At 39.4% G+C, this 12,311-nt stretch overlaps 1 protein-coding gene across 2 annotated transcripts in view; it reads left to right on the forward strand.

The window, feature by feature from the left end:
- Positions 1–1,702: 1,702 nt before the first annotated feature.
- The window catches only part of LOC112053532 (sodium channel protein Nach-like), a 32,344-nt gene continuing 21,735 nt past the window's right edge, over positions 1,703–12,311 (forward strand). For both annotated transcript variants that reach the window (XM_024092979.2, XM_052890733.1), the window contains exons 1-6: positions 1,703–1,932; positions 3,088–3,184; positions 6,246–6,355; positions 7,754–7,919; positions 9,589–9,740; positions 11,176–11,305. In XM_024092979.2, the coding sequence (XP_023948747.2) occupies positions 1,751–1,932; positions 3,088–3,184; positions 6,246–6,355; positions 7,754–7,919; positions 9,589–9,740; positions 11,176–11,305 (837 nt within the window). In that variant the 5' untranslated portion in view covers positions 1,703–1,750. The remainder of the gene's footprint in view (positions 1,933–3,087; positions 3,185–6,245; positions 6,356–7,753; positions 7,920–9,588; positions 9,741–11,175; positions 11,306–12,311) is intronic.

Below are 12,311 nucleotides of genomic sequence, written 5' to 3' on the forward strand. Positions count from 1 at the left end.
AGAAAAGCTTCATTATCAACCCATATTCGGCTCACTGCTGAGCTCGAATCTCCTCTCAGAATGAGAGGGGTTAGGCCAATAGTCCACTACGCTGGCCCAATGCGGATTGGCAGACTTCACACACGCGGAGATTTAAGAAATTCTCTGGTTTCCTCACGATGTTTTCCTTCACCGTTTGAGACACGTGATATTTAATTTCTTAAAATGCACACAACTGAAAAGTTGGAGGTGCATGCCCCGGACGGGATTCGAACCCACACCCTCCGAAATCGGAGGCAGAGGTCATATCCACTGGGCTATCACGGCTCACGGTACCTTTAAATTGTTGACCAAGATTTTCTATGTGCATTTTCCGCCACCTTGAATAAAGGGTTGAATTCCTTTTTTTTAACCGACTTCCAAAAAGGAGGAGGTTTTACGTTCGGCTTTATGATTATTTTTATTATAAAAATTCGGTTCTCCCTGAGTACTCTCCGGTACTCTGTAGTAATCCCATTACTACTATTTGCATCGCGGTATCTATTGCTTCTAATGTTTTTTCTTGTATACCTATAGTCCCATTAAATGAAAAACAAATATTTCGTGATAAAAACAAGTAGTAGTACTTCCTCAGTATAACTCTTTCGCAAAAGCCCTACCTACTATTGACATTTTACGTACAATGGAACGGACGTACAATTTTAGCAAAAAAAGCTCCGTTGACGTGCGCACTTCGCACTCTGAACGTCGTAGCTGAGAACATTGACATATTCTATTGTACTCTGTGTGAACTCACAAGGATTGCTGAGTGGTGTATTTGTTATACTAAGTAGGTAAATAGAATCAAGTTTTAGATTCATAATATATTGCTAAGCTAGCGAATTAGGTGATACCTGTAAGGCTAGTTTAAGTTATAATGATAATAAATAAATAAATAAATTATACTATTCAGTACAGGGTTAACGAAAGCCTTTTATAATTGTGTGGTACTTTACACGTCCATCAATTTCATTCGAGTACGTATTTGACGTATCTATTCGATCTATCTTTTATAATTACCGTTGTATACCTAATCGACGGGAGGTCGTTCTGTTGCTTACCGGTCTAGGGTTACCACTTAGTTTAGGAAGACTTTCTTTAGGAGACGTGATAGCCCAGTGGATGTAACCCTTGCCTTCGATTCGAAGGACGTAGGCTCGAAGCCAATCCGCATTGGGTGTGGTGGACTAAGGCCTAGGCCCTCTCTTTCTGAGAGGAGACTCGTGCTTATTGATGATGATAGGTAGACTAGATATAAATACTAGCCGACGCCCCGCGGTTTCACCCACGCAGTTCCCGTTCCCTTGAGCATACAAGTCTAAAATATAGCCTATGATTCTGATTTGATATGATTATGAGCCACAAACGTGGCTTTCTAGTAGTAAAAGAATTTTCAAAATCGGTTAAGTAGATCCAGAGATTACCCCTTACAACATAAACTTTACCTCTTTATAATATTACTAGTAGACGCCGCGCGGTTTCACCCGAGTGGTTCCTGTTCCCATAGGAATACGGGGATAAATAAATGGGCTATCTAACACTGAAAGAACTTTTGAAATCAGATCCTGAGATTAGCGCGTTCAAATAAAACTTTTCAGCTTTATAATTTTAGTATAGATTATTGGGTATACACTATTCGGGCGACAACTGACAACCCTAACGTAACAACTATTTGTCATTCCGGATTCCTCGATCAGTTTGCATGCGGTCACACTGAAATAAATCCCGCGATATGGTTTATTACAGACATCACCAAAAACTCAATATGAAGTATAATTTAAAAAATAAAACCGCCGAGCCTCCGCGGACGTCCCTAGGACACTTTGCCGCTATAAAATTCAAGGAGTTCTGTGCGAGGACGGATCTGCACGGTTTTAAGTACATCACCAAGGATGGGCTCAACGTAGCTGAAAGGTTTGTACTCTGTTTGTTAAAATTAAAAATCTAAATCAGAATTTTCAAGTAAGCTTTGTTTACAAGAAATTTTGAGCCGACAAGTTTGACTATTTGTAAGACTCTACCAAGGGTTCGGAAGGCAGGTACTGCTGAGAAATGATCTTTTTAAGAGTGTGCAATATGTAATTTGGTGGTTACAAATGGTTCTGGATCTCAGATTCTGGAAAAGTTAGGAGCCTGATATTTGAGTAAATGATATTTCAAAGTGTTATTTACGACTATACAAAATACACAATTTGTAAAACTTTTCTCGATAATTTATTTTTTGAAAAATACATGTTTTGCTCACATTTTGCTTTCAATCTCAGGAAAAGCAAACTTATTTTCTTAAGTTTTTGTTTTGTATAGAAAATTAGGTATAAATCTTGAACATGGCCGTTTTGTTTTTCGTTATGTTGTTTAATTTATTTGCAATTAGGTAAAAATGGTTTTGGCGCTCACGTCATAAAATTTGCGTCGCGCGTCAATCGCTCCGTGCTTTTTAACCGACTTCCAAAAAGCCGTTTCTGAAAGAACCACAGAAATTTTGTAATTTAAACGGCTTAAATTAAAACATCACTGGCTTGGCACCGCCTTCAAACTGATCAGAAGGTAGCACATAGGTAAGATGTTATTTTTTGCTATTTAGTTTAGGCTAATTTTTGAGTTGGAAGTCGGTTGAATTTTTTTATTAAAATTTTTATCACTCACGTGAAAGTCATAATTCGGCGTCTCGTTTGCGCTTCGAATTTTATCCATATCGTAACGACGCGCTGCGCGCTCTTAAAGTAGTAGATTATGTAACGGTTGCATAATGATGGTTATTAAAGCACGAGTTGCATGTTATAAAACTAATGAAGTGAGTTTTATAAAATGCGGGAACGGAAACAACGAGGAAATATAATATTAAAGGTTTCGTTAAGTAAAGGTTTCTATACGGTACCGTGCCGATACATCGTTTGGTGTTACCACTATGTCGACAGAGGGTTTACGTATTGTTCACCACCGAATCCAATAACTAGAACTGACATAAACTAATTTAGATTCCTAATTACTTAAAGCTGGGAAATGAATCCAGTATCGTTTGAAGTTCGCGAAGGAATTAATTGGAGTCAAATGTTTTTTTTTTACTAGGACCGTGTGGGCGGTCGTGGTCGGAATCAGTATTATATGTGCGGGATTTCTTCTAGTCACAGCGTACAGATGGTACGCCAAAAATCCCATCGTGACTGTAAGTATTTGATTAGAGTTTGGCGAATAAAAGTATAGACTGAAATCACCCAAATTAAAAAAGAAATCGGTGCAAATATTGGAACAACTACCTATACTTATAGTATAGGTAGTAATGTATTCACAATCATAGGCATAATTTAAACAAATTATGAAAACGCATGTTTTTATTTGATTTTTTAAATTTGGCGGATAATTTCGTTATCTACTTTCATTAGCCAAACTCTAATATATTTTTTTAACTTACCTAGCAATAATTTGCGGACATAGTCTACCTGATCGATAATTTTACACTATAGATATGGCACTAGCTCGTCGAAACTGAGGCGAACAAATTTTTCTTATATTGTCTACGTGTTCAGGAAGTGTAAAAACTGATAAACATTATACATATTATAAGTATATATTAAGTAAACACAAGCTGGAGCTGTGATAGCCCAGTGGATATGACCTCTGCCTCCGATTCCGGAGGGTGTGGGTTCGAATCCGGTCCGGGGCATGCACCTCCAACTATTCAGTTGTGTGCATTTTAAGAAATTAAATATCACGTGTTTCAATCGGTGAAGGAAAACATCGTGAGGAAACCTGCATACCAGAGAATTATCTTAATTCTCTGCGTGTGTGAAGTCTGCCAATCCGCATTGGGCCAGCGTGGTGGACTATTGGCCTAACCCCTCTCATTCTGAGAGGAGAGTCGAGCTCAGCAGTGGGCCGAATATGGGTTGATGACTACTATAAGTAAACACAATATTGTGCATGTGTGCGCCCAGTGGAGCAGCTGAGCTTAGAGCACTTGTAGAGGTGGTTTTGTAGGCACGTAACGTATCTAATAGTATAAAATCATTGCACCTGATAATAGGTGGGACACCATCGCCTATAAACAGAGCAATAATTTTCTGGACACGCCAGAAACACGTCCAACAAACCACCCTGTGGTTCAACCTGAGACGTGTAACTCGTGCGAATTAACTTGTCTCGACTCGAAACTCGACCTCATCTCACGTCCCCTCTCGAGGGCGGTGAGCGTCAGCAACGCAGTGGCTATTGGACGGCCGAAACCGAAACTTCCACATAATCATGTGGTAATTTTTTCGTACTAAAGAAACTAAGTTTTGGTGGGTAAATTTAAAAGGAATTCTTTTGAAACACTTAAAATTTGCTCACTCAACAACAAAGCAACCAATTGAATACATTCGGCAGCAATCGATGCAGTTTATGAGACAAATATCTTAGCATTCCATAAATTCGCCGTTCAGGTGCCGGGTCCATCGCGTGGTAGAGAAAAACTCCGAGCATTGTCCTAAACTTGTGACTAAAGGATGTACTCGTAGGGTTAAGGAATTCCTTGACAATCGATTAGCACTCCCCTCCTCTGCTCGTGTTGTTCTCCCTACCTAGCCCCATTTCATGGCCCTACCAAGGTATTAAGTAATGTCTACTCAGGTATATAATTGAAATAATGCCTGCTTGAAATAGATTAATTTAATTTAATATCCTGCCCACATGGGTGTTACACTCCCCTATTGTAGAGAACGTAAAGCCCTCAGTCACGATTATTATCATTAACATGTTACAGAGATTGTTGAAAATGCATTTTCACTCTAAGCCAGCTAATTGGAGCAGTGTAGTGGGATTTAGCTCCTCGAGCAGATATTCGATGTTGTTAGTAATATTCTCTTTCAGTGCGCTCTCATTTGAGATCCCACTCGAGTGATATTTGTGATATTTGTGATATTTTTATTCTAAACCAAAATTAACCCCCAGAACGTTCAACGGCTAAACCGATTCTCATCAAACATGTCTAAGAACACTCCATGTTAAGGGAGAGTTAAAGGGAATGGTGCTCAAATTCACTGACGCCCCTCTTTTTGCGTAGGGGTTTAAAAACAGTAGGATCATTAACAATAAACAGTCCAGGATTCGAACTGCACTATTTGAATTTGTCGCATCAATTTGAAATTCCCACTTCCTACAAAAATGTGTGCCCTGTTTTTAGGTAGTTCCGTAGTCCACAACCGTGATCCGTGATAGACTGTATGACCTCTGCCTCCGATACTGAAGGGTGTGGGTTCTTCGAATCCGGTCCGGGGCATGCACCTCCAACTTTTCAGTTGTGTGCATTTTAAGAAATAAAATATCACGTGTCTTAAACGGTGAAGGAAAAACATCGTGAGGAAACCTGCATACCAGAGAATTTTCTTAATTCTCTGCGTGTGTGAAGTCTGTCAATCCGTATTAACTAACGCCTCTTATTCTGAGAGGAGACTCGAGTTCAGCAGTGAGTCGAATATGGGTTGATAACGAACGTAGTCCACAAGGAATCCATATCCTTTCGCCATGTCCGTCTGTCTGTCCGTCCGCGGTTTAGCGTAGAGACTATTAGGTACTACTAGAAAGTTGTAAATTGGCTTGAGTATGTACGAGTATATTAAAAATGTGAACAAAGTCGTAAAATAAAATCTTGTATAATAATTTTTTAGGGTACCACCTCTACTACACTATACTAGCGTAGCCTTTGCTGAGTGGTGACAACTTTGGTCAAACGGTCAAAGTGATCTTTTATGGGTTTCGTTATTTCCTTTTGAGGTACAGAACCTAAAACCTGACCGAGTTTGTTGTGGGTCTTTTCGGACAAACGCGCGTTTAGGACCCTCGTAAATTAAATTTTAAGTTTTCGACTAATTATTATCACCATTATCTTATAATATTAATTATTACCTGGCGTTTCGAAAGTACTGTATACTAATCCTAATTGAAATTTATTTCAATTAGGCTTAGTTAGCAAATTGACTAAAAATTAGGAAAAACTCAAAGTATATTCGATTATACGATGAAATCTAATTTAGTAACGTGTGGGATTTGCCAGGTTCATGACACTCCCATGATATGCGGGTGACGAGACTGTGCGGGTGTGAAATCGTGCGTGCGGGGAAGTGAGGTGCGTCAGCCGTGGGTTTTCATTCATCGCTACACGCCCCCGGCCCGCTCCCGCATCGGGAGTGTTACGAACGAAGTTGCCAAGCTAAAGTATTCTCATACAACTATGTCTACTTATTTCGCAGGTGGTAGAGACAACTCAAGGCGTTATTTGGGATATTCCATTTCCAGCGGTAACTCTATGCGATATGAATATTGTATCTAAGAGTGCAGCCCGAAGATTGTCCCTAGAACTGTTAGTATAACTGACTTATTATTCTACTATGTCAGGTACACTACTACGAAGTATCTAGGATATAATATATATCATATGAATAAAGTATTTAAAATTTCGGCTCCACTACATAGAACTTATGTTTTTTGTTTTAACCTTTATATTCATAAACATAGATTGAGATTTAAACCTCAATTTTAAACTACAGTTTAAAGTTTTCTTTACGGTAAAGACATTTGAGGCTTAAATCTTAATCCAATTTTATGAATAAGACCGTTATTTTACTACACACGCCCTTATTACTGGAGCGGCTAACAACCAAAACCTTTTACTTTTCCAACTTTTACTCTTCTCAGAATAAGATGGGTTAAGCCAATAGTCCACCAGCTGGCCCCTTGCGGATTTGCAGACTTCACACACGCAGAATTAAGAAAATTATCTGGTATGTAGGTTTCCTTACGATGTTTTTCTTTCACCGTTTGAGACACGTGATATTTAATTTCTTAAAATGCACACAACTGAAATGTTTGAGGTGCATGCACAAGACCGGATTCGTACCCATACCCTCCGGAATCTGAGGCAGAGGTCATATCCACTGGCCTATCATGGCTCATAAAATATATAATAATATGTAATCTATAAAAATCTATTTGAAAGGTCCACTAATCTTCATGTGATTTTTAATATTCGGAGGTGGGTAGTGACAATTTTAGTCTTCACAGTCTTTGTCACTTAAGGCACTGTTACACTGCTCTAAAATACCATGCTAAAAACGTGTTATTAAGTATATTCCATACGAGCGTGCTTATCATCATTTTACATTTCCTAGCAATAAGCATTCTATTTTCAAGTATGCTCCTGAATATGTTGCGATACACATGCTAATAAGTAGCAATAATAAGCTTTCGTGCTTGGAATGAACACGTGTAACAGTAGCTTCATCTAAAGCAATCTTACCCTGATATTATATACCTACTCGTATCGTCGTCATCAACCCATATTCGGCTCACTGCTGAGCTCGAGTCTCCTCTCAGAATGAGAGGGGTTAGGCCAATAGTCCACCACGCTGGCCCAATGTGGATTGGCAGACTTCACACACGCAGAGAATTAAGATAATTCTCTGGTATGCACGTTTCCACACGATGTTTTCCTTCACCGTTTGAGACACGTGATATTTAATTTCTTAAAATGCACACAACTGAAAAGTTGGAGGTGCATGCCCCGGACCGGATTCGAACCCACACCCTCCGGAATCGGAGGCAGAGGTCATATCCACTAGGCTATCACGGCTTACCTACTCGTATGTATGTATGTATGTATGTAATTCAATTTTGTTGAAATAATTCAAAACAAAATTAAATGCACTCAACGATGCTTTATACTATATATTGTTGCACTGATTACATAATGTTTAATTAGGATGTTGCCTGAGAACGTGACATCAGATTTCGTGTTCAAGACACTACGACTGGTCCCACTATTGCATTCCTTAAAAACCGTTGGGCCTGATGAGAAAAGAGAGCTGAACATTCTACAGGACGTTCTGGAGCTAAACAAAATTACCATGAAAACATTATTCAAAAGAGTAAGTTAGTATATATATACGGGATCATCATCATCATCATCATCATATCAGCCGATGGACGTCCACTTCAAGACATAGGCCTTTTGTAGGGACTTCCAAACATCACGATACTGAGCCACCTGCATCCAGCGAATCCCTGCGACTCGCTTGATGTCGTCAGTACACCTGGTCGGCCAACACTGCGCTTACTAGTGCGGGGTCGCCGTTCCAGCACTTTGGGACCCCAACGTCCATCGGCTCTTCGAACTATGTGCCCCGCCCATTGCCACTTCAGCTTCGCAACTCGTTGAGCTATGTCGGTGACTTTGGTTCTTCTGCGGATCTCCTCATTTCTTATTCGGTCACGCATAAGAACATTTGTATTCTAAAATTAATAATTTCGGAATAAATAATAAACCAACCAAACTTTAAAATTTTAAAATGTAAGTGTGTAGTTTACGAAATGTTCCCGTGGCTGAGTCATCAAGCAACGAGGCGGAACACCGTGGGGTTTTAGTCGGTTGAAATCCGACATAACCTTCATGCCTCCCCGTAGCGAGACGGTATCTATGAGGATTTCATTAAAAAAAAAAGTTATACCTACTGGGCCCAGGCCCGCTATCACAACTCGCGCGGCGGGTGCAACGCACCCCCTGCACAATAGGCGCAGGTGGCCTCCCCTTTGACGAATTTGACGGCCTCAGCGCAGTGGTATGCGCGGTGGATTTACAAGACGGAGGTCCTGGGTACGATCCCCGGCTGGGCAGATTGAGATTTTCTTAATTGGTCCAGGTCTGGCTGGTGGGAGGCTTCGGTCGAGGCTAGTTACCACCCTACCGACAAAGACGTACCGCCAAGCGATTTAGCGTTTCGGTACGATGCCGTGTAGAAACCGAAAGAGGTGTGGATTTTCATCCATCTCCTAACAAGTTAGCCCGCTTCCACCTTAGACTGCATCATCACTTACCATCTGGTGAGATTGTAGTCAAGGGCTAACTTGTAAAGAATAATAAAAAAAAATCAATAGATAAAGCCGCCTCTGTAAAGATATATTTGTTATTTCTTTATTGACGTAACAACGTCTTATAATCCCTCGTCTAAGGTTGGCAACCCTACAGTGAGGGATCACTGTAGGGTTGCCAACTTATTTTAAAAGAAATAAAGTTTATTCTAGTCTATAAAGATTATTAAACAGTATTTTAGAAAAACGAAATTTTCTCTTGAAAAATGCAAAAGTCTATTAGTATTTTCTTATGACGTTGTCACGTTCAACTATCGTCAGTAAACCGACTTTATAGACAACTGATTTTTTTTCATGTTGCTTGCTCTTGACTACAATCATGCCTAATGGAAATAAATGATGAGAGTCTATCCAGACCAGAATATACTTATATTCTGGTCTATGAAGATTATTGAACAGTATTTTAGAAAAACGAACATTTTCTTTTGAAAAATACAACCATTACATCAGTATTTTCTCATGACGTTGTCACGTTCAACTATCGTCAGTAACGGCCAGTTTCTTCATCGCAAGTAACAGTCAAAGTAACGTCATAAATCAAAAGAGACGGTCTTATTCACTGAAAAATAAAATCTTCTTTACTACTTACTACTTTTACTGTTACTTAAGCTTTACACGAAGAAACTGTTTTAAACCGACTTTACAGACAACTGATTTTTTGTATTTTAGCTTTCGTCAACCAACGTGTGCAGCAACATATTGGAGCGATGTATGTGGAAGAACACGATATATCACTGCAACCAGATTTTCCGACACACGTTCGTGTCAGTCCATCAGTGCTGCACATTTAATTATTACGCCGTAAACGACGAGGACAATGAGTATGTTTTTTTTTTTTTTTATTCTTTACAAGTTAGCCCTTGACTACAATCTCACCTGATGGTAAATGATGATGCAGTGTAAGATGGAAGCGGGCTAACTTGTTAGGAGGAGGATGAAAATGCACACCTCTTTCGGTTTCTACACGGCATCGTACCGGAACGCTAAATCGCTTGGCGGTACGTCTTTGCCGGTAGGGTGGTAACTAGTATGTATTTTTTTTTAACAAACTAGGTAGTCACCATGTCCCTACACGACGTGCCACGAACAAAAAAAAAATCAAAATTCATTTATTTTAATAAGGCTTAGTTTACAGGCATTTTTGAAATGGATAAAGAGCTCTGTGGAACGTTGATTCTCTTTCTACGAAAATTGAAAACGTACGGCAATGACATTTGTTATCGACAGGTGATCAAGGTATCCATCGGATCTGTCATAGCCCTCCATTTTTCCAGCGTTAGCGTTTGTAGATAGAGAATCGACGTACCACTAGCTCTGCGTAGGTTCGTTGGACATTCTCGAACAAATTACAATACGCTGACACTGCGTTTTAATTGTTGTTAAAAAAAATATTTTGCGACTATATTACAACAGTTAGACTTTTCAACTTACCCGGAAGTTCAAATACAACTTTATTATTGCCACAGAATAAAGAATGATACAGAGTGAAACCCAGAAAAACAAACGTCATGCGTCCTTGACATCCGCATATACATGACGACCTCCGTGGCGCACTGGTATGCGCGGTGGATTTACAAAACGGAGGTCCTAGGTTCGATCCCCAGCTGGGCCGGTTGAGGTTTTCTTAATTGGTCCAGGTCTGGCTGGTGGGAGGCTTTGGCCGTGGCTAGTTACCGCCCTACCGACAAAGACGTACCACCAAGCGATTTAGCGTTCCGGTACGATGTCGTGTAGAAACCGAAAGGGCTGTGGATTTTCATCCTCCTCCTAACAAGTTAGCCCGCTTCCATCTTAGATTGCATCATCACTTACCACCAGGTGATTATTGTAGTCAAGGGCTAACTCGTAAAGAATAAAAAAAAAATATATATACCTACAAACTTTTTTCATAATTTGTATTTCAAGATTTAACGCTAACAACAATTAAATACTTAAATTGATATCATAATAAAGTAATAATCAATAATTAATCAAACCTGTAAAAAATACTCCATCATATTTTTTTAGTTTTTGTAAACAGTTTTAAAAATGTTTAAAAACACAAGACAAGGTTATTCTTGAATAATATTAAAAATTACTGAAGCGACGCTTCGTGTCGTACTGACTCAAGAATTTATTAGTTTTTGAAATTATATTTGGAACGGTTCCGTATGCTCTATCTGTCTATTATTCTTTAATGTGTTAAAGTACTATTTACATTAGTACACTATTTATATTAGTATTTTATACGAATTAGTTTCATTTTTGGTTTTACAGGTTAAAAGTGTTCCGCTTTTCGTTACCCAGACGCGTAGCCTCCTGCGGATATCAAACTGCCTTGACAGTTGTCGTCAAAACAGATCCTACAGATTACTACAGCAGTAACCATGCTTCATTAGGATCACTCGTAAGTTTTTTGACGTGACAACGTCTTATAATTCGATGGAGCCGGCTGCACATTCGAAAAAAATGACATCATGCGTCGTTCGACGCTCTAGGGTTGCCAACTTTTTTACAAGAAATAAAGTATATTGTAGTCTATAAAGATTATTAAACAGTATTTTAGAAAAACGATGAAAAATGCAACCATTCCATCGGGATTTTCTTATGACGTTGTCATGTTCAACTATTGTCAGTAAACCGACTTTATAGACAATCGATATTTTTTTTCATGTTGTATAGGCTTGCTCTTGACTACAATCATGCCTAATGGAAAGAAATGATGAGAGTCAAAGACGAAGCGCGCTTGCCTAGAAGTTGCCTGTTCACTCTTGCCTTGAAGGTGCTCAAATTATACGTGTGAGGAACGGCCTACTACATGGCCAGGCGTCCCTCCTTATAGGAGAGGTGATATGGAGCATTGACCCACCACGCTGATCCAATGAGGGTTGGCGGGCTTTTTTTTATTCATAATAGACTTGTGCTTGACTACATCATGCCTGGTGGAAAGCAATGATGAGGTCTAGGTTGGAGCGCGCTTGCCTAGAAAATGCCTATTCACTTTGTCTTGAAGGTGCACAAATCATAATTGTTAGGAAACACAGAAGCCGGAAGGGCATTCAAGCAATGCCCCTTGCAAGGGTTTTTCACTTGATAATGTTATATTAATGATCACTATCGGATGTTAATGATAATGACCGGGACCGATGGCTTAACTTGCTCTCCAAGGTGCGGGTAAGAAAATCTAAGTAGCTATTTCATTACCCGACCCAGAATTCGAACCCCGGACCTCGTGATCCGATGCCGCATAGGTTAACCACTGTACCATCAAGGAAAGCCTTCGAACAACAATATCAAGTATTGTTGATTTAAGTTGCATGATTACTACTGTGATACGTAAGTACTTACGTATTTCGATACGATAGTGGTACGAGATAATGTAACACTATTTATTAAGCACAATAAAAAAAACA

This window comes from Bicyclus anynana, chromosome Z (genome assembly GCF_947172395.1).
Source record: "Bicyclus anynana chromosome Z, ilBicAnyn1.1, whole genome shotgun sequence".
In the NCBI taxonomy this organism is placed as follows: Eukaryota; Metazoa; Arthropoda; class Insecta; order Lepidoptera; family Nymphalidae; genus Bicyclus; species Bicyclus anynana.